The following is a 22,276-nucleotide window of genomic DNA, read 5'->3' as shown; positions in this document are numbered from 1 at the left end:
CGATTTCTTTATCATTTCATCATTTTCTATTCAAAATCAAGTTTTTTCATCAAAGTAACACTTGCATTTTGCACTGCATAAAAACACCGAACTTCCGTTTTCACTAAAATCTTATTACTTTGTTTATCAGATCATCTACACAATAATGAAATTTTAATCAAAGTACGTTCTGCATACTTTGAAATTTAAATAATGCTGCTTCTACTTTTGTAACGTAGTTAATTGTTTTATAGGTTTTTGTTTCTAAAATAAGCCTGCTGTGTTGTTTTTCTTCCGCAATGTGACATTTATATTTGTTGCTAGTCGCTGTACCTTTACCATGATTTAAAAATAACTTTTATAATAAAATTTTTAGTAATAAGTATTATTTCAAGAACACAAATTGATTTTTTCTATTAAATCGAATAACAAAATAGACTTCAAAATTTGGCTGCACTGCTTCATTGAACATATGTTCAAGCAGATTGCCAAACAAAAGCTTTTGTGTATGTTATCTAAATGAAAGACAGTATACGTTTCGGAATAAATTAAATGTTGTTAATTAAAGATTAAAAGATTTTGAAAGATTTTAATCTCTACAAGTTCCAAAAGTAATTGTTGGCATCAATTGAATGTCTATCTTAATTTTTTTATTTTAACTTCAAAAATTTAATCTGGCAATAATTTAGGTAGACAAGTGCTGTGCGTTTTCCTAAATAAATCGCATCTGTCGAATTTCTTGTTAGCAACTTTGACGGGTTTTGCATTTTTGAAGAACTTTGCTCGGTAGGTTTTTTGGGCAACGTACAAATAGGATTTAGCAGAAATATTAAATAATAAAACTGCAGGTAATTCAATTAAATGTAGATTTTCTTGTATTTTTTTTTTTTAAGTTCTTCACGATAATCCGTGTATAACAAAGTGGAATGGATTGCTTATTATGTTTTTAATTACCTAACCTTCAAAGTTACATAATTAATAGAATCTTGGAAATTCTCCTTTCCGTGATAGATAAACATGTTTGTAAAAAATGCTCGCTTACTGGCCAGACGTGGCACACATTTGATGCAAGCCCGTGGTTACGCGGACGAAATGAAACTAACCTTTGCCGCTGCCAATAAAACATTCTACGACAAGGCCGATGTACGCCAAATTGACGTGCCATCCTTTAGTGGTAGTTTCGGCATATTGGCTAAACATGTACCCACTTTGGGTAAGTGCTGCAAATCCGAAATTCAAGCGATTAATTGTGAAAATTCTGATAAATATTCATTTATATTAATAACTTAGCTGTTTTAAAACCCGGTCTTGTTCAAGTCATTGAAAATGACGGTAAAACCTCCAAATACTTTGTGTCTAGTGGCACCATTACTGTTAATGAAGATTCCAGTGTGCAAGTATTGGCTGAAGAGGCCCACGATATTAAAGATATCGATGTTAGTGAAGCCCGTCAATTGCTTTCCAAGTATCAGTCTGCTATATCGTCAGCTAGTAGCGATGCTGTGAGTAAAGCTTTATGATTCATAACATTGTCGAATGCAATTTTATATCGATTTTTCAAATTATAGGATAAGGCTGAAGCGGCTATTGCCGTTGAATGCTGCGAAGCTCTTGTTAAAGCTGCCGAATAAATTTATATTTTTAGATTAACCGCTAAAGTTATGGTAACAACATCTTTCAATTCCCCTTAAATATATTTAAGCTACGGTTCTTTTGGCGAAAATATACATTTTCGCGTGCGGTTGAGAATCGAAAAAGTAGTTTGATAATAAGGCGAATTTGTAAAGTAAAAATGACTAAAATTCACAACTAATAAAATATGAAATAAATCCAAACTAAATTGAATTATGTTTGTGGTATTAAATATATAATATGCCGGTGTACATATTAATGTTAATGTTTACAATGCAATCTTATTGAAAAAGAAATGAACGATTATGTCGTAAAGTATGCATTGTACATAAGTGTATAAAAGTCTCAAATTAAAGTGTTAAAAGTCTCAAGTTATTATAATTGCTAGGAAATCATTAAGTTTTCAGTCTAATATCTTATAAATCTAATGTGAAAGTGGTGGTGTTCCATAAGTTTCGGCTGGAGCTGGCTCAGGAATGCTGAATGCTGGTGACTCGTATAAAGCATCCATTGCGATGGCGGCGGTATCAAACACTGGAGCTGGCTCAATTATAGGCGGCAAAATGGAAGTTTCAGGCATTTGAATATTGTTTTCATGTTGATGAATATCGGACGATGCATCCGTTACACGAGGGATGTCGATAGCGACGTGGTCTTTATGTTCATGTATTAAATGTATAATTCGTTCAGGTGCGTGGTTAACGTGCCCGGTTTCAGGGTTTTCATGTATAATTTTTAAAACTTCCGGTTCATGGAAGTGATCATTTAAATTATTAGTCTCATGAGAGTATTTAGTCACTTGTGGCGCAGAGTTCTCATGAATAACTTTAATAACTTGTGGAGTATCGTAATTACTTTTATGGTATACATTACCATCTATCGAATAGTCATGAATAACTTTATAGACTACTGGCTCAGATTCAATAAGTCCTTGATGTATTACTTTTATTATTGGCGCAGATTTGCGAATGTTTTCAAAATTATCAACGTTCTGCCTAGAAATTAGTTTCACTTTGTAAATGTTGCCTTCGTGATGATGCAAAATGCCCGCCTTGACTATCGCAATTAAGCTTAAGAGATACGTCAAAAACTAAAACATGAAGATACTTTTTTTTATTATTTTTTTTATATAATAAACTAAGAAGAAATTACAACTCACACCTTCATTATGTTATATTGAATGGCTTTTAAACAAATGGTCAGTGATGATGTTTTGTCATGATTTTTATATTGATTGCGTGAGGTCGGCAGACGGTATCATTTATATGAAAAATTAATATATGGAATAGATTTGCTAATACGCACATCAACATCTAATAATGTAAATGATAAAAGCTATTATGTTGATTTCGAGGGTGGAAGAGCTCGAATATAACAAAATTCATATATTCGCCAATGTTTTCTCTCCATTCATTTTCACATTTCACTAATTGTATAAATATGCATATAATATGCAATATTATGCATGAGTATGTGTGCGCTGTTTCACACTCTTTATTGTTACTAATGAAATTTTTATATTTCAACTGGAAGTTATATAATATAAGCAATTTGACTTGATTACAAATTTCATCAATTTGATCAATTAGTTTCCTTTTTAGTAATACTTAAGAGGTAAGTGCCTTCTGCGAAGTAAGTGATGTATGCGCTCGCAAACAAAGATGATAAGTAAAACGGTTGATTACTTGCCTAATAGCAAAACCTTTTTCGATAATTCGTAATGCGGGCTTAACAAGGTTCTGTTGGTTTTTCTACTTTTTTCATTCGCTTTCTCGTAGAGAAATTCTAAGATGGTTTGTACGCATCCGTCTGCCCAAAAACAAGAGGAATTTTCGTCAAAAAAAAAGAAAAGTAAATGCGAAACAAATCGAAAGTAATTCAATTTTCAGGATCAAGTATTCAGAGCTGGTGTGCTGCTCCCATCACCGGTAGAATATCTAAATAATCGAATTAATTCTCAAAAAACTTGAATCAGTTTGGAACAAAAATTTATCAAAGGTATGTAAAAATTGCAGTCAAAAGACAACTTTTTACATTAATGCAAAACAATTATTATTGTTCCTTCGGCCACTAATATGGAATTTAGGTGAAACATAACATTTCCCTCCAAATGGTAAGATTTTCTCTCAATGATTTAATAAAATCGCTCAAGTCTATGGCTTAATTTGCGATAGCTCTTTTCATTATGATGCCTCCTCCGCAATCCCTTCGATTGCAAATATATAACAAAAAAACAATGCAACTTGCAACTCTGGCATATATTCGGTGTTTGCAAAAATTTTGATCACTTTTTCGCATCAAAAAGGCATTTATTGTCGAAAATTCTTTTTTTTTTCAACATTTTATCACTTTTTTTGGCAACATCTCGATATCATGTCGAAAGAACTTATATTGGTTTGCGGTCAGCGATGAACCCATCGACTCATTTTCACACTGCTTCAACTTTGCAGACCTGGATGCCAGCCAAGCTATGCTGCACCGATCTAAACAAGTGGTGATCAGGAGGCGCCATATTTGGCGAGCACGCTGGATGTGACAGGGTTTTCCATTCGAGCTGCAGCATTGTATCCTGGACAACTCTTGTAACAAGTGGCATTTTCAGTCAATTCGTGTCGCCACTTTGAAACTATTGAACCGACAATTGGGATATGATGAAGCAGCATCACCATAAGCCTTTAAAAGTGCTTGATGGGCTTCGGCGGCAGATTGCTCCAGATAAACAACAAAAGTAGTGAATTTAGAAGAAGAAGAATTTTTAGGTATACTGATATTTCTTATTTCTTTAACATTTTTATCTGTGCAAGTCGTTGATGAACATTTTTGCAAAGATCTAATAATAAGGAGTGGTGTGGTCGTCTTGGAAAATAGACACTCAGTTTTCCTGCAAAGGTTTTCCAATCTAATCCAATTCTTATCTACAAAACATTTTTGTCACAAAGAAGTTTTCATTTTCTACAAGTGAGAGAAATTGGTCTTGGCGCTCGCACAAGGAGAATGAAATCTGAATGTACGCCTGTACACTTAATTTGCCTCGACATCTGCTATGCAATATTAGACGGGCCGAGATTTTGTAATCAAATTAAGTTTTGGTAAATTTTAAAAACAAAGCATATACATTGTTACATAGCACTTTTACCCAACTTAAGCTTTTATTCTAAATATATGAATACAAATTTCCTTTTCCATGCGCATAAATTCCTGCAGATCTATTATTTTTATCTGAGCTACGATGAATAATGTCAGCTGCTTCAAGCTTAGAAATATACGAATTATTAATGCAGCTGTTATAAACGCACACACACATCGACGTTAAGTTAGTCAAAACTTGAATAATTGAAGGAACGCGTGAACTTTGAAATGACATTTTTCTACTTGCCCCATAATACATATATAATTCTATGACTTCTTCGACTCACAGCATTCATCGAAGCAAGGGCAATAGCCCTGATCGCTTAGGATCGAGGTGAGAAAATTCTTACTTTCGTTGAAAATATAGAAAGAAACTCTATCGGATCATTATTCACTGGCCATTCATTTATTTAGATTCCCAACTATAAAGCCATAGGTACATAGGTAAAAATCGTTTGCGTACAAAGAACTAAGATTAAATAAATAGTTACCTGGCTCTATCACTACGACTATGATAAACTTCAACTGTTTGTATCGGGGAAATTTAAGCGTTCAAGAATAAGGCCAATTACCTTTTGAAGACATTGAAAGAGTATTCAAAATGATCCCAAAGTCAGCTGCGACGCATGCGAGAATGAAGATGCCAAAGATTTTGATATTAGCGGTATTGATATAAAAGGCTTTCTACTTGATCTACAAAACCGTAACTGTTCGACTAAAAGATTAGACATTTGTGACTGAATGATTTCGTAGAGACAGATTAATAGCCTGATTTTTAATCAGTTATGAAGAGAGAATTTCAAGAAAGCAGAAAGGAACGAGGCGATGTGATCTCTGAGTTTCACATTGTAGACAAACCGTGTAAGGCGGTCGACTATCAGTTTAAATCTATCCAAATTGTGCGATCACTTCAGTGAATTAGTTAACAGGCGATATAAAAAGGAAATGGTCAATTGTATAATTAATATGATCTGGCAAGTGCAAGCTCTGATCATATAATGTCCACAGCAGAAATACTGTCCAAATGGACGTGAAAGTTAAGTTTGTTAGCCAGACTTATCCCAAAAATATGGCATAGGGTCCACGAATTCAATAGAATTTCTATTTAGTGGTATATGCTAATTGGAGGAATCAGTCCGAGCGGAGTTAGAAAGTATAGCTTTGATCTTCGGGCATAAAGCATATTCTCCATCGTCCATAAGTTAATATGCGCCAAGGATTCGTTATATCGCATGTGTAAATATCACTTTCAACGTAGCTATAAAGCAAGAAAATATCGTTTGCTTAAGCAAAAAAAAAAGAAAGCTACAACCGTCGCTTACCGTATCGGAACACTCGTTGACGAATAGATTGAACAATAAGGGTTAAGCGAAGTTTGTGGAACTCTGCGAAACGCTTTTCCTAGATCAAGAGAGGCAAGAAGACAAGATACTCTCGTTGGGTGTTGGTCATCATACCATGATTCAAGTGCAACGAAATTTGTTCTGTGCGGATGTGTTCACTTATTTTAGCAAGACAAGATATAACGCTAATCGGTTGAAGATTGTTATGTGGATAAGGCGAACCCTAGGTCTATTTGTCACCCTACAGGCAAAATCGCGATCGGTTCTTTAACGTATAAAGTAATTTTTTTATTTTATATATAATCCACAATTCACTTATATTTAACTTTTAAGAAATCGGATCAAATAATATTAACTTGATGATTTATATATATATTAACTTAAATATATAAATGACGCCTGTAGGCACCGCTGATACAACAACGATAGGATTTGTTGTCATGTTTTCATTTCATGCTTTTGCGGTTACGTCCGTACGTCCTGGAATTTCATATCGCAATGCTTGCAAATCTTTTGTGAAAGTTCATGTTTTCAAAAGATTCGAACCGAAACATGTACTTCGCCGACTAAATGCGTTTAAGATGATCAGGAATCTTTCATCTCACTCAAGAAAGTTCTTATCTCATTTTTCAGAGATCGTTTTTGCTCTTTAGTAATTAAAGAAACGATTCTATGCAATCATCGCTCCCTAGACATGATGGCGTCAGTTTTATTATTAAAATATTTGATACGTATATTAGATTCATGGGGTGCATGCGATGCCTTGGAATGATACTCGATAGGAAATCATACTCAATCTCTTGTTCCCATGTTCTTTTAATGTTACATATAATCTAATGCATTGACGAGGTTACTGCATGTCTTCTCTATAATCGTTTTAAACTAACATCAGCTATTCGTAAAATCGTGCGTTGTATCTATAAACTCCGTCCCATGTTTGCATTTTCTTAAAATTCTCTCTTTCATGATTAACTCAAGATTAACTCAAATTTAGATTTCTCTATAATCGGTTTAAAATTATTAATCTGCTCCCTTTATAGGCGAGTTCAATTGCGCATATCTAGAAGGAATCTCCATATAGTCATTTCCTGTTGAAATAATCTCCCATCAAATCTTAGAGCCGTTAGCAGTGACGTTAATTCCTCTAAGCAAAGATTCGTTATCTTGAATAATCTATAGATATATATATAGTGATAGTGGTATTTTATTCATGCTAAGTTGGTTAACAGATTTGTAAGCTTAATTACTCATCTATAATATAATTGGGAGAGTACTCGCACATTGCAAAAAATACTTCAACTCTGTAGTTATATGCGGAGTTGGCTTTTCGAAGCTTTGTAGTCACAAAATAAATAAAACTAAAATTGAAATTGAACTCTATATATATATATATATATATATATATATGCATAATTTATGTTATAACTTTGATAATGGCGTGAGTAAGAAGATGACATTCCCTTTCGCTCGTAGTTTATCTTTTGAGTGCGCTTTTATGCTTTATTCTTATATGTAAATTAGTGAACGTTACATTTTAATATTATTGTAGCGTACATCAGTTACGGTACAAAGATATACCCAGCAGAACTTGAGAGAAATCCAACTTTCATTGTACCGATCGATTGGGAATCACTTTCTGAATCAATCTGAGTTTTTCTGTCCCTCTGTCCAGCTGCGTGTCTTATGTTTTAGTGTCAGAATATAAAAATACGAAGAAATTTGATACACTCCTCCTTCGTCCTTCTGCTCAACGACGAACGTGATTGAAAGTGAGTCGCATCGGATCATTTTTTCAAACACTTTCCGTATAACATCTCATTTTGTGTAAGCTTCGTTAAGCGAAGTTATGAAGTAGGGTAGTCAATAGTGCGTTGTGGTCAACTACAATGTTTTTACCTTACGTATAACTTATATATAAAATATCACATTCATATCATTCGATTGCACTCTTAAGGAATACAAAATCTTTTACAATCAAAAATTTCCATTAAGAGAATGAATGATGACGGAACTGTGTGCTAGAAACGCTCTCTTGTGCTACGATAATTTCTATTGCCATAGGAAGCAGTTTCTTGATGTTCAATCGGTTGATAGTCCAGATTCTTGCAGATTGAAGGTTTTTCACCCTCTTTTACCGTAACGATACCGTTCTGTACTACATGACCACTTTTAAAATAATCGTCATATTCACCTTTATTCGGTGTTATAAATGCTTCACCTTTTTCACCATAATTCATTCGAATTTGGGAATTATAGTTATTGGTTGTGACCGCCACATCGGCACCTTTGTTCTGAACAAGAACTTTGGTAATTCTCGGCAAAAATGCATTAAACGATGCTAATGGTTTATATAAATTCGCTTGATAGGGTAACGAAGTTTCGACCGGTGCTGGCAAGGGATATTGTCGATGATCGATAATTTTGTAGGTTTCTAAATTTCTATTATGACCTATATCATGAACATAGGGCTGATGATATGTTGGAATTGTTTTGTAAATTGGAGAACTTGCAAAAAATTCAGGATTGTATCCAGCATTTTGCTGCAGAATTATGGTAAAAGCTTGAGGAACCGGAACGCTATAGTCTGGGATATTATGCTTGGGAATATAATTGATTTCTTTCGCGTAGTAACCGGTATGATCGTTAACCATATTAGAATTCTTATTGTCGTCGCCGAAAGAAGTCACCGACATATTAATTTCGTCTGAACTGCTTCTACTACTGGTACTACTGCTGCTGCTGCTGCTGCTGCTTGCAGCGCTGCCTTTACTAGCGAGAATTAGCCATTTCAATAGCGTGCAATTGGAGCGACATATCATTACGATCAATAGAAAAACAATTATCTAATATATTAAGTTAAAAAGTAGAAATATGTAAAATAAAATTTTAAAGATTTTTTTCAACTAACCTTCATTTTTGCGCCTTACCCGCAAATATTTACCACTGCTTGTATATATTTTGATATTGTAAAACTAATGAATGATATCGAATGAATTCATCACTTAAGCTTTTATAGATTCATAAAGAAATGTCTGTAACGAAAATTGTATTCATGTTAAACAATCGACGCGATGAGATGAGATTTTCGATACAGTTTTTTATAATTATATCCAATACAGTTGTATATATACAATATATCGAGTAAATATTCATATATTGGCATATTATGGTTTTTGATCTTTCAGTTTTTACACATTTGTGTAGATTTTGTAATAATTTGCATAAATTTATTTTATTAATAATTATACGCTGATATTATAAAACATCATAATATGTTTAACTCCCGAAGGTTAGTTGTTAAACGCATCTTATTGACCTCAATTAGTTTTCATCAACAACCAAGGGAAAGTAAATGAATTTTATCACTCGGTACGATTGCAGTGAATATAAATGTTTCCGATTCGTTATTTGACCAATCTGAAACTTTAAAATCTCAATAATTATGCTGGGAAGAAAAATTAAAATTAAATTTAAAAGAAAACTTTTTTCATTAAATAATTTGAATAGAGAGCAATTGAACAACAACAATTCTGCTTTGAAGGACGCCTTGACCATTGATACCATTGATACTAATGCGCAAACAACGGAACTGTAATGTAAAGTGTAACAAAAACGCCTTACTGTGCTCTTGAAGTGGAAGACGCTCCCAAATAATTTCAAAAGCGTAACAAACAAATAAATGACAAATTATCAAAAAATGCGCCTAAAAGCTGTTTATAAAAATTCGAAAAGTTTGCTCGTAAAAGCCGACAACAAATAACTTTGGAAATTTCAACTTCATGAGCTACTAAAAGTTCCTAAAAGATGCACTAGGCTTGACCAAGAGCGAAACTTTGGAATTGTCATAAAAGCGTATTCTCTATGCGAATGTGATTTGAATCCATTGACCATGAAAATAACATTTTTGGATTATAATTACATTACTGGAAACATGTCTATAACTGAGTGTATGCAGTAAATGGATCAGATAGATTCTGTGTTCTGGGTTTTTCCTTCTCTGAAGGCCAATATTGTCTCTTTGTATTCTTATTATTATCCTTATTGCTATACCTATTCCTACTACGTTTGCCATATTGCAATTTTATTCTTATTTTTACACCCATCACCGGGGGAGACGGCGGAGAGTTTAAGACGAGTCTTGGAATTCATTGTCCTCGAGCTGTCGTATTCCTCCAGGCCGTTCTTTGTCCCTGACATTAAAATCACGCCTTTTGATCAGTTGAAAGCAAAAGCGAAAATCGCGATACGATGGAGCGCAGCATTATCATAAGCTTCTAAAATCATTTAATTGCTTGAGTTGGCGATATTTATATTCATAGTTTTGCACTTAGGTTATGGTAGGTTGTTGCTATTCTGCATTTCTGCTTTTCTAACGAATATGGGACGTAGGACATTACTTCTTGAATGGTTATTTATCCATAAAATTCAATTATTGATGAGCATTTATCAGCTCACTCTTTAAAAGCAAGTTTTGTTTTCGATCTTATGGTTACATTGTAAATTTTCAGAAGAGAATGTATTTAGTTGCATGACGTGGCGGTTTTCGATCAGGGCTTTTAAACAATATACTTAGAAGTAAAACATTTTTCATTGATGAGACAATAAAGAAACATTTAATTATAATTTTAATTAGTTGATTCTTACTTATATTATATAACATAAGTTGAATTATTAAAAATTTTCAAATTCCAACCAAATGCCACCATCTAAACGAGTTAACATATAATTTACGTCGTATTTGTTATCGGCTCGCGTCTTTGGGTTAACTTTGATCTTAAATCGGCGCACTATATTCACTAAACCAGTTTTTATTTGAGCCAATGCAAAACGCATACCTAAAATGTAAAAGAAATGCTTATAAATAATTTTATAGCTCAGAAAATTCCCTTTAGCAGTGAAATTAAATATATCGTCTTTCTGGAAAAAGTATCGCATTCCTAGATAAAAAAATTAAAAAATGTTTTCAATGTTCTTTGAAAGTACCTTCCCATCAAAAAAATTTGGTATCTCAACTTAATAGTGCATGCAGGGTACAGTAAAGCCTTCCAGTCAATGTTAATTTTCCGCTTGAAAATTATAATATTTTCTTTGCAACGGTAAATGCAATTGCAATAAATTTTCCCCGCATAAGATACGACCACTACCAGTGATTCATGATATAAAACGCTGCAAAATATCTAGCAAAAGCTATCGATCATCACTTTAACTTTCAAGGAAAAATGTGAAGCTCTTTCTCGCTTCGTCCACGATTTGAATCGCGCAGACTATCATCTTAAGCAGCGCAACAGTATGGAAGGTCCTGGTGAGCAAATGTCGAGGGTTGCTTTTTATAAGCAACTTACATCAAGTCACTTAGAGTTATATTCTGTACTTTCTCTGGAATTGATTGCTTACTGTGAGGTTAAGTTCAGGAACGAAATGAAGTGAAGCGAATAAAGCGATCGAGAAGTCTTTTATTTAAGAGCATAAATTTTTGCAGCAGCCTGCACCAATCAGTTGCTATTAATGGAGTTGAATTGTAAGTCACAGCTTACGTTCGCGCCTAATTCAGTCAACCCCGCGACACGATATTTTAGTTCAACGTGAAATAATAATTCTGGACTTTTTTTCATATATACTAATTTCAAAGGCCAGCTCCGACGAGTGGTCGATCTATTACAACTTCCATTTTGTGATAATTAGGACACTAATGCTTCAATACCTTTAATTTAGCTAACATAACATCCTTACCCAAGCAAGAACGGGGACCATCCCCGAAACCGTAATAAACACCCATATCCTTATATTTCTTGAGGCCGCCGTTTTCCTCGAGAAAACGTTCTGGCTCAAATAAATGCGGATTGTCGTAATAATCCTCATCCGACATAATAGCATGCAAAGGTAAGATGACAACATCACCTTTCTCTATATTAATTGAATGGCTATTTTTGTTATTATACGCAATCGCTTCGGTGCATACTTTGGTGGAAAAAAAAGGTGGAAATAAACGTAGAGTTTCTAAATTAAAAACAAAAAAAAAATAAATAAATAAATAATTAATAAAGAATTGAAACACATTTTATTAAGAAGATAGAAATGACAAGGTACCGTGTATGCAGGCATCCAAATATGGTAGACTGTTAATAATATCGAAATCATTTGAAGATCCCAATTTTTCTTTGATTTCGTTACGCAATTGCTCCTGGCGTTCGGCGTCACGTCCTAACTATAAACTATATAAGACTTTTGTTTTGCTAATCTGTTACGGTGATCAACTTACGAGTAATAAACAATGTGCCATAGCTGAGCCCGTCGTTTCAAATCCGTCAACCAGGAATGACATGGTATAAGCAATTACTCGTGATGTGCTTAAATTCTTTTTCTCTTGTAGTCGCAGCAAGTAATCCAGAAAATCAATACGACTTTCATTTGCACCTTCTCCTCTACCTGATTTCCTTAAATCGATAGCTTTTCCTATCAGATCCGTAAAATACTGTTCAGAGTCTTTGCTGAGAAAACCAGTTTTCAAAAATTTTCGCAACGAGGGTAAAAAATTTGATAAAAGTATCGGTAGTATGAAATAAAAGCTTTGATCAAATAGCTTTGTCACTTTATTCATGGCTTCAAGAGGTTGATCAGAAAAACTGTTTCCACTTAAACCGAGAACACAGTCGGTTACTACTTCGCTACTAAAACGAAGAGTAAGCTAAATTGAAAGGTTATTCTAAATTAATAACAAAGAGAGAGAGAGAGAGAGAGAGAGAGAGAGAGAGAGAGAAAAGAATTATTCAATACATTACATCTGATGCGTTAATACCGTCCTTGGGGCCCATTTGCATTTGCTTCTCTATAAACTGCAGCATCGTTGCGCAGACTTTCTCCGTTATGGGGAAAACACTTTTGATCTTCAAGGAAAATATTGCACGATATACTTTTCGAGAGGAGTTGGATAAATTCAATTTTTGACTTACCCGATTTGGTGTTAATGCGGGAGTTATTTCGGCCCTTCGATCTTTCCATACTTCTCCAGTAAGAACGAAAGGATTGTCAGCGATGACAGACTTTTCATCAACCTATCAATTTATTAGAAATAAAGAACAAAAGAAAATAATTATTAATATTAGTTTTATTATTTTAGCCAGAGAAATAAATTGTAAGACTAAAGTCTTAAAGCACTAGCATCTAAGGCTATCGGTTTTAGTAAAAACTCTACCGCCCGTGAGATTCGAACTCACGACTATTGACACGATAGTCTGTTCACGTTTTGTATCTTATCGGTACGATTTAAAACGTGACGGCAACGTGTAATGTTTACGAAACGAAAAATGAGTATCAATGAAAATATGAATTATTGCCGAGGCACATGATAGCGCCATCTGTTAATGACTGGCTTAGTTAAAGAAGCAGATAACTCAGTGTCGTTCTGTCGAGTTGAAGCGCGGTAAATGGCAGTGCTTTTATTAAGTCGATACGAGTCACCATAACAAAATCCTTCTACAAACAAATGCAAACTTTTGAAGAGATAGAAATCACTTGTAACTAATTTGGACGGGTATTAGGAGTGACAGTTGCTCAAAATGCGGTTTTCATTTACAAAATCAGTTAGAAGTGTGCAATGTTTGACCATGAACTGCAATTAAGCATGAATGTCGTTTTCGAGGACCAAAGTCGAAATGCAGTAAGCTGTGGTTCCTTTTAAGGACACTTATTTCCAGTCTGGGTGTTTTTCTTTGTTTTAGTGTTATTCAGGAGATGTCAGCTATACATGTAGGCGTGGTGGTGTTTAGAGAAGAATTTGTATTAATGGAAAGGAAGCAAAGAAATAGGATTAGTGTACGTTTGATTTGAAAGGAACCTGACACGCTAGGGAAAGCAGATAAGTGTATAGTGCGTAGAATAGCAACGGATCGTGGCAACTTTATCAAGAATTGTTGCTTAAGGGAATATCGATGATTTGCGACACACTGTTGTTGCCCATGAGCATCTGACTCTTCAGCTATGGTCGAGGATTTTCAGATGAGATCTGGAGGCTACCACTCGCCCATATAAGTCGTACTTTAACCTTGGGATGTGAAAATTTTGCTGATATCCCTTACAAGGAAGCACTCCTTTAATATCCTTTCTTGCATTCTTCTTTGCATTTTGAATATGAATATTCTTTCAAACGAACACGGTTTTATATTTTTATGCTTTGAACATCAGCACTTGCTCTTTTACGTTGACACCACTAACCGAGAGTGATTGCGTATCATTTTTCCTGTGCTTTTTGTGAGATAGAATTATGTTTTATGGAAGGTAACATTATATTGCCCTGTTTGCCCCATCCATTTAGATATTTTTATGATGTCTCGGGTAAATGTTGCTCATGTTGCATTGTTTACTATGCAGGTCAGTATAGCATGAGCTCCCGTTCAGAGAGAACGAGTAACACAAGATAGTGTTGCCTGCAAATGAATAAACAAGGCCTTCTGTTTTTATGTTATCTTCCATTGTCAATTTCGATGGGACTTGGTCATCATTGATATCTTCATGATATTCCTTGAAACGCGTATACGCGTATGCGCGGAACAATAGTGTTTCGGCATTAATTTTACCGAATTCAAAGCTTAAAAGTGGTGATTACACCAGACTACCTCAAAAAAACTCTAAAAATTATTCACGATAATCAAGGAATGAAGTTAGAAGCGACACACACGTCTAAAGATGCGGAAATGCAGAGTAATTATGATTTTGAATGAATATTTGGGCAAAACAAAACAAGAACATCAACGTGTTACTGACTCGATGCACAAGCGTGATGTGACATTGAGTCAAATCAAGTTTCAATTGTTCTCTTATTCATCGTATTTTCTAGATCTCTCTTTCAGCGATCATTTTCGGTTTGCGAATCTCCAAAAACATGGTTCAGAGAAAACGATTTTCGTCAAATGACGATATCATTGCGGAAGCTGAAGCATACTTTGAGGATCTTGAGAAAGCTTCCCATAAAAAGGCATCGAATTTTAGAGAAGCTGATCGCATCACTGTATGGAAAAATTATGTTGTTGTTGGCGAATTTTCTTTGCAAAAAAAAGTTTTTTCCTGCTTATTTCCTGAAATTAATGATCGATGTATTATTGGATAAGCAAAAGTTTTAAATAAATTTTGGTTTTTTATTAGAAGCGAATCAGTCGGTTTACTTTTAACTTGTTAAAGGCATATTTGAAGGTAGATGCAGTGCAAAAAAAATAGAGAAATGTTCGACAATCCGGGAAAGGATGATTCGAGATATTAAATGGATTTCTTCTTAATTAGAGATTCTTGGATGATATAAAGGGCTTTTCATAGGCTTGTCTCGGTTTTCCTCTTTCTTTCGATACAGAGAGAAAACTCTGCACTTCATAAAGTTCCAATACTTAAAACAGACAAATGCGCAAAGAGTGAAGAGAACGTTACTGTTTCTTAGGAAATGCGAATGATTTGAATGATTACGGGATACAGCTTCAAAAATCGTCGTAAGAGCCAGCGAAAAGGTGAAGTCATCGAAAAAGAAATTTAGTGAACAATTTCATATGCTTAGACTCATTCTAAATCCATGTCGATGAAATTTTTATATGTATATCACTTTATTTCGCTCACGTATATCTGGATGTTGTGAATGGAATGAAAAGTAAAGGAAACTGCACCCTCTTTACAATGCAGACTGTTAAGTATCGAGTGAAATACATTTTTTTTTTTATTTATGTATATAAGAAATTTGAATAAATATATATATATATATATATGGCCTTCTATGAATTCTTAATTGAAAGCATCTAAGGCAAGGCTTGTGGACAATAACGTATTATTTATCAATAATATGTTTATTGAAATGGAACTTAAGTGGAGAACAAGGTCAGAGATAACAATTTACTTTCGCGTATGTGCATAAATTTAATAATATATCTACATGAAATGAATAAAATACTTACCGCGGTAGCCATTTCATTATCATGAAAGTGTTTAAAATCGTTAACAAATATTCGATGAACTAATTCCGCGCTTATGACAAGTAGACGAGGCGTACGCATCGCATATACGCCCACAATATTCTCGGTACACTTATAAGATCTAAATAAATGTATCATAGGCGCGTTGCACATTAATGAGCACAGTTTTATTATCAATTTTGCCACTTACTCATAAATCTCTTGTAGCTCGTAACTCATATGGCGTTTTTGTTTCATCGGATTTGAAAAATTTCCAAAAATTATCTTTGGTTTCGGACCTTTAATGCCGCGTTTTCTCCAATGGCTGTAATTCCACATTAAAAATTTGTAAAATATTATTGCACTGGCAACGATCACAACTATAACATTTAGTGACATGTTTTGTGAGTTTTTAAAATGGACTTTCCCGCTAAAAAGGCCCGTTAACTATGAGAATTGCAATTAGAATGAATTCAGAAAAGGAAAGTAAACGTTTCGTTTCCCAGCGAAAACATTTAAGCTTTCAAGCTTTTTTCTTTTTATTTATTTATTTATTTTTTTTTTTTTTGTGTTCGTTAACAGACGATAAAATAGTTTATTATTCTAGATGTTAATTAAAGTTATATTCTACGGCGACATCGGAATGCGTTAAATCAACATAGTATATAGTTTCCTTTGAACATTGCGATGGTGGTGGTGGTGGTGGTGGTGAAGGCGGCCGCATCCCATCACTAAGCACTCTGTATCTTTCTACAGTTAGTCATATATGTTGTTTTTTCAAACTAAGGCATTCTATGGGAAATGGTCCGAACCGAACCATTTTTAACACTTCATTAAAATATCTCAAAAAATTGCGATCTCTCAGTTGAACACAAGCAAAACAAGATAAACAGATGGACAATCAAGCTTGAATCGGTTCAAAAAATGATCTTGAAAAAATGAGTCTACATAAATTTGCTTACATCTGCACAAACCTAATTCATTCTTGCACCACAAGTGGTGTAGCGTATAAAAATTCAAATAAAGTCATAGAATTGCTACGAAAAGCATAATATATGTGCGTATGCTTACGTAATACTTTAAAAGCCACAGATGATCGGCATGCGAATGTTTCTTTTCAAACGTAATGTAAAATGCTATAATGAAAATATTATATAATCTAAACAATAATAAGATTATGCATATCTACGGTGAGTATTGAAAGACGAGCCGAAGACTAAGGCAGGGTATATATACATATATATATATATATATATATATATATAGGTTCAGGTGAGAAGTGGGGAAAACTAAATTTCTTATTCTTCATCTTAGTTGTATTGAAGAATATTGAATGCAATTATCGAAAGGATTCTCTCTAATACCATATGAACTAAGTAATATGTCTTTGGCGGTTCATCTACTCTGAGATAAGGCAATGCATTGAAATTAATAATTTATTAATAAATTTAATTTCAATTTATAAGAAAACAATTTCAAACCACACGTCCTATTTTAGATACGTCTCGTTAACGCTATTGCTTAAAGCGCTTAAGCTTAAATCTTTCAAGTGAAATATTTGTCATAATGCAATTTTGCTTTGTATTCAGTTCACGTAATGCGTTGAATTTCGCTTTAATAGGAATTAACTGCTGGGACTGCAGGCAACAAATAAATGATGCGTATGCCTTCACTTTTTAAATGGTTCTATAAAAATTAGTGCACATCTGGTAAAAACGATATTAAACATAAAATTCTAAAATTTGCTTACATTATAAACAATCTTTGAATGCACAAAACACACAAATATATTTACATAAAATATAAGAACAGTTTGCGTTGCGTTTATATTTTATTTGTCTTTGCTATGAGCAAATAAAAGTCACTGAATTTCTTCGGGCAACGATTGAAAATCTAACCAACACCTAACCATTGGAGTGTGGACAAGAAAACACTCATTAAATGTAAATTAAATCCCTATGGCTAAACTGACGTACAATTTCAATCAGAGTTGCTTTTATTTGAACAAATTCGAAGTATTTTACAAAAGTTGAATAAAAATTAGAAAACCTTACTCGGGTAGATGCGAGTGTCACAGAAAACACAGTTATCTACGTATTTTCGAACAGCTTCGTTTGCTAGAATAAGAACACGTTCCCGTTAATATTTATAAGTATAAGAGATCGAAATTCTGTAGAACTTCAATTTGAAAATCTATAGGAAGGGGTTTAGTTTTTCATGAAACCGTAAAAGAGTTCGGATTTCTTATATTCGTTTGTTGTGTTGTGCGTGCAAGATCATATTGATTTTTTAGATTCTTATTCTTCTTCTCATATTTATTTCTATTTTGATGCCTGTGTCTATTCCAATGACCCATTCTTACACTTAGATAGTTAGTGCTATATGAGCAATCCGCACTGCAACTTGATAGATTGATTTTAGTCGCCCATGCCCTTTGCCCCGTCAGTTTCAGTGTTCTTATGAATCCCGTCACCTTCTTTAGTACGAAGCTCGATATAGTATTTGGTGTTGTTAAGTGTTCGCCATACATCTGGTGTGTGATTCCACAGATGGCTCCGCATTTGCATAAGATATGATGGAACGTGTCGTTTGTCTTTCGGCAAAAGTTGTGCGAATCGATGTAAGAGATACTTTGCTTACTCTTATTCTTATTTTTAGGCAAGCATCGGTTTCATTTCCGCAAGAGTAGCTGAGTAGGTAAGAATCGCGACTGACAACGCAGTGTTTGCGGGTTTAAATCTGAGTGCGTCGTAGCTATAGTGGGTGTTCGGTCGGTAAAGACCTAACACTTACCGATAAAGCACACAGGCGCACTAAGTTGCCGCCACATCGCTTTATCGTTCCCTTTTTGCATTATATCTTCTTTTCGGTCCTCATCGTGTTACACGAACACCGGATATCCCCTAAATGGGTGAGTCATTAAATCATGTTAATGCCAAAAAAAAACCAACTTTTCATTCCCTTTGAAAAACAGAGATCTTCTCAGGTTAATTGTTACTGTGGGCGTGGCCTTTCGGCCAATTTGGCCCATTTTCAATATCAGCCTGCGTGCAAGAACTCTCAATGTTTCCGCCCAATTTGAAGTCGATAGCTTCATTTTTGCGGCCAGCAGAGTGTTTGCAACAGGCGGACAGACGGACAGAATTTGATACTGATCAAGAATATATACCACATACCTTATGGAGCCTCTGCAGTATCCTTTTGAACGCTGCAAATGTTTTGATATAATGAATATACCGCCATCCTTCGATTGCGGGTATATAGAAATATTTTATATTATAGAGAATTTTTTAATGCACAAAACACACAATTACATTTACATGGAATAACGTATGAATTGAAGAAAAGTTTTATTGCGTTGCGCTTATATTTTGTTTGTTCTTCTTCTTGCACCGAACAGCAGCTGCTAAATTTCATCGGACAACGATTGAAAATCTAACCAAACGCCACCATCCAGACGTGGAAAATAATATTCATCAAATTTATAATCACTACGCGTTTTTGGATTCACTTGTACGCTAAATTGACGTAGAATTTCGATGAGAGCTGTCTTTATTTGTATGAATCCGAAACGCACGCCTGAAAATGCTTATATTGAGAATATTTTACAAAAATTGAATAGAGATGGGGAAAAATTTACCCGGACATATGCGAGGACCATCTCCATAGCCCCAATAAGCACCCATGTCCATGTATTTTCGAACACCACCGTTTTCTAAAAGAAAACGTTCCGGTTGATATTCATAAGCATTCTCATAGACACTATCGTCCATCATTATATGATAATGAGGTATGATAACCGTTAAATCTTTAGGCACTACAAGCGATTGACCATTTTTGTTTACCATCTCGAATGGTTGGGTACACCTCTTACTCATAAAAAAAACGACCGGAAAGAAACGCAAAGTTTCTGCAAAAAAAAAAAAAAAAAAAAAAAAAGAAAAGAAGAAAAATTGCAACAGACAGAAAATTGGAAAGCAAATCGTTATGCTACCGTGTATGCAAGCATTCAAATAGTCGAGCCCCGAAACTATTTCAAACACTTCCGTTTCGTCTAAACTTTTCAAAATTTCTTCTCGGAGTTTTTGCTGTTTAGCTGGGTAACGAGCCAGCTTCATATGCAGCACATAAAAGAAGATTAATTTTATATAATTAATTACTTTTTTTTTTTTTAATTTCTTACCATTAATAAAGTATGGGCCAATACTGAGGCCGTTGTCTCAAAACCGTCCAATAAGAAGGTCATAGCATGTGCGGAAATTTCTCTTAAATCTAAATTCTTTTTCGCTTGCAATTCGAGTAAATAATTTAGAAAATCAACTCGCGTAGACAATTTGTCGTCCGATTTCCTTAAATTAATGGAATTTTCCATTAACTCGTGAAAGTAATGCTCAAATTTTTCGGTAATAAAACGATGTTTAAGCCATTTGTTTAATTTGGGCAGGAAATGGTCTATGACTTTATGAAACGAACTCACTTCGACCATGTGATCTTGCATTCCCATTAAAGGTGATACGGTTTTCGAGAAGCTATCGCTTTCTAAACCCATAACGCAATCGGTTATAATATCGGCGGTGAAGCGAGAACAAAGCTAAGTATCAAATGAAAAATATTACTACGAATATTAATAAGGATGCACTCGCAATTGTTAAAATCTTACGTTTTTCGCATCTATGCCTTGAGTTGAAGCCAATTTGATTTCCTCCTGAACATAGCATACTAAATGTTTACAAGTCTTCAGCGTTACCGGAAACATGGCCTTGATCTAAAGTAAAACATATGATAAACATAATTGTCTTGTGGTCTGAATTGGAAAGAAAGAAAAGGAAAAACTTTTGGCGATCTTTTTGCGATCCTTTTCTTCTCTCTCTCTTATATACATGTTAACAAAATCCGCAACAAAGGATCGAGATTTTCTTTCCTACCAGTCTAACAGCTACACTTACTCAAAATAGCTGTTTATTTTATTTTTGTTTTTTTTTTTTTGTTTTATTAGAAATTAATTTTTGCGAATAGCTCTACTTAATGGAAAGTAACTTTTACCCGTGCAGCTGTTAAACCACCAGTTAATTCTGTCCTTCTTTCCTTCCATTTAGAACCGGTGGCGATGAAAGGATTATTTGCAAATAAAAAATCAATTCGTTCGTCTATCTATTAAAAAGAATTTAAATCAAGCGAATCGTTGCATAACGAACTAAGTGCTGGCTTACTGTCCTTGACATCTCATTGTCATGAAAATGTTTAAAATTTGTAACGTAAACTTCTCTAGCCAGCTCTGGCTTCAATATCAATAACTCCGGATTGCGATTGTTGTATATGCCCACAAAATAGTTTGCATCTCTAAAAGCGCTATAATCATCATAAATACGTAAGAGTATATATAATTTCAATGATTTGTAAATGATAATGTGGGACTAACTAACTTACTCATATATCTCCCAAATATCGTACATTATGTTACGCTTTCTCGTTATGGCGCTGGGTAAATTACCAAATATTAACGTTGGCTTAGGTCCATTCACGCCTCGATTTTTCCAAAAATTATAATTCCATGTTAAAAAAATGTAAATTAAAGCAATTACGCTCAATAGTAGCCAACACGTTATCAAAAAGATCATATTTTTCCGGTCTTTTTTTTTAGCGCGTACTGCACAAGTTATTTGAAAAGACACATTTAAATAAATATATTTTTTAATAAAAAGTGAACTATTTTATTGGACGTCCGTGTATGTGTGAGATGTGCATGTATTTGTAAAAAAAATTAAATTATATTAAAAAGCTCACCGTATGTCGTAGATCAAAAACTCAGTAACAAGGAATCTGTACAACTATATAAAATGTAGGATATTCGAATCGAAATTAAATCCGTATAATTGTCATAGCGTTATAGTGGCAGCAAGTGAAGTCAATCAATCAAGTCATTCCTCGCTCTTCTAAGAAACTTTAGATATGCTAGTGTTAAAGGCATAAACTCAACTCGATAAGCGAAACATCTTCAACATCTTCTGAATAAATACAAACACCATATAAAACGTCTCGTTCTTTTCAGAATAGGTAGGCTCTTCGAAGAATTGTAAGCCAATCTTTGATAAAATAAATGAATGAGAGTAAATGCTTGGCATAGGCAAGGCTTGGTATCGATCAATACTGATGGAAAGAAAATTCAATTAGGATTTTTTCAGAAATTTCTCTCGTTTCTTTTTATTATTATTATTCATATAGAGTTTTATAGGGCCAAAGTCAAAGAAATCGAAATCAATTATAGGT

General features: G+C 34.1%; 4 protein-coding genes across 5 annotated transcripts; 1 reads left to right on the top strand and 3 right to left on the bottom strand.

The window, feature by feature from the left end:
* Positions 1 to 702: 702 nt before the first annotated feature.
* LOC119645310 (ATP synthase subunit delta, mitochondrial) lies at positions 703 to 1,814 on the top strand. The gene is made up of 4 exons (XM_038045455.1): positions 703 to 827; positions 991 to 1,192; positions 1,270 to 1,481; positions 1,548 to 1,814. The coding sequence occupies exons 2-4, from the start codon at positions 997 to 999 to the stop codon at positions 1,608 to 1,610; spliced, it is 471 nt and encodes a 156-aa protein (XP_037901383.1). The 5' UTR covers positions 703 to 827; positions 991 to 996; the 3' UTR covers positions 1,611 to 1,814.
* On the bottom strand, positions 1,571 to 2,924 carry LOC119645302. The gene is made up of 2 exons (XM_038045443.1): positions 2,773 to 2,924; positions 1,571 to 2,701 (listed from the first exon to the last, which is right to left on the bottom strand). The coding sequence occupies exons 1-2, from the start codon at positions 2,776 to 2,778 to the stop codon at positions 2,036 to 2,038; spliced, it is 672 nt and encodes a 223-aa protein (XP_037901371.1). The 5' UTR covers positions 2,779 to 2,924; the 3' UTR covers positions 1,571 to 2,035.
* Positions 2,925 to 7,734: 4,810 nt separating this feature from the next.
* Positions 7,735 to 9,313, bottom strand: LOC119645288. Of its 2 annotated transcripts, none has more exons than XM_038045431.1 (2): positions 9,011 to 9,313; positions 7,735 to 8,926 (listed from the first exon to the last, which is right to left on the bottom strand). In XM_038045431.1, the coding sequence occupies exon 2, from the start codon at positions 8,900 to 8,902 to the stop codon at positions 8,102 to 8,104; it is 801 nt and encodes a 266-aa protein (XP_037901359.1). In that variant the 5' UTR covers positions 8,903 to 8,926; positions 9,011 to 9,313; the 3' UTR covers positions 7,735 to 8,101. The 2 variants fall into 2 exon arrangements, with proteins under 2 accessions (XP_037901359.1, XP_037901349.1); XM_038045421.1 differs by having other exon boundaries at positions 8,992 to 9,297.
* A 1,393-nt stretch (positions 9,314 to 10,706) lies between these two features.
* Positions 10,707 to 21,696, bottom strand: LOC119639404. The gene is made up of 17 exons (XM_038036788.1): positions 21,437 to 21,696; positions 21,220 to 21,358; positions 21,053 to 21,160; positions 20,670 to 20,774; positions 20,193 to 20,600; positions 20,004 to 20,121; positions 19,650 to 19,919; positions 19,417 to 19,588; positions 16,641 to 16,740; positions 16,221 to 16,456; positions 16,013 to 16,151; positions 13,034 to 13,135; positions 12,863 to 12,967; positions 12,343 to 12,768; positions 12,171 to 12,288; positions 11,814 to 12,080; positions 10,707 to 10,918 (listed from the first exon to the last, which is right to left on the bottom strand). The coding sequence occupies exons 1-17, from the start codon at positions 21,625 to 21,627 to the stop codon at positions 10,755 to 10,757; spliced, it is 3,168 nt and encodes a 1,055-aa protein (XP_037892716.1). The 5' UTR covers positions 21,628 to 21,696; the 3' UTR covers positions 10,707 to 10,754.
* Between the last annotated feature and the right edge of the window lie 580 nt (positions 21,697 to 22,276).

Source organism: Glossina fuscipes, unplaced genomic scaffold (assembly GCF_014805625.2).
Source record: "Glossina fuscipes isolate IAEA_lab_2018 unplaced genomic scaffold, Yale_Gfus_2 0, whole genome shotgun sequence".
Taxonomy (NCBI): Eukaryota; Metazoa; Arthropoda; class Insecta; order Diptera; family Glossinidae; genus Glossina; species Glossina fuscipes.
Note: the sequence above shows the minus strand (reverse complement) of the source record. Positions and strands in the feature narration are given on the sequence as shown.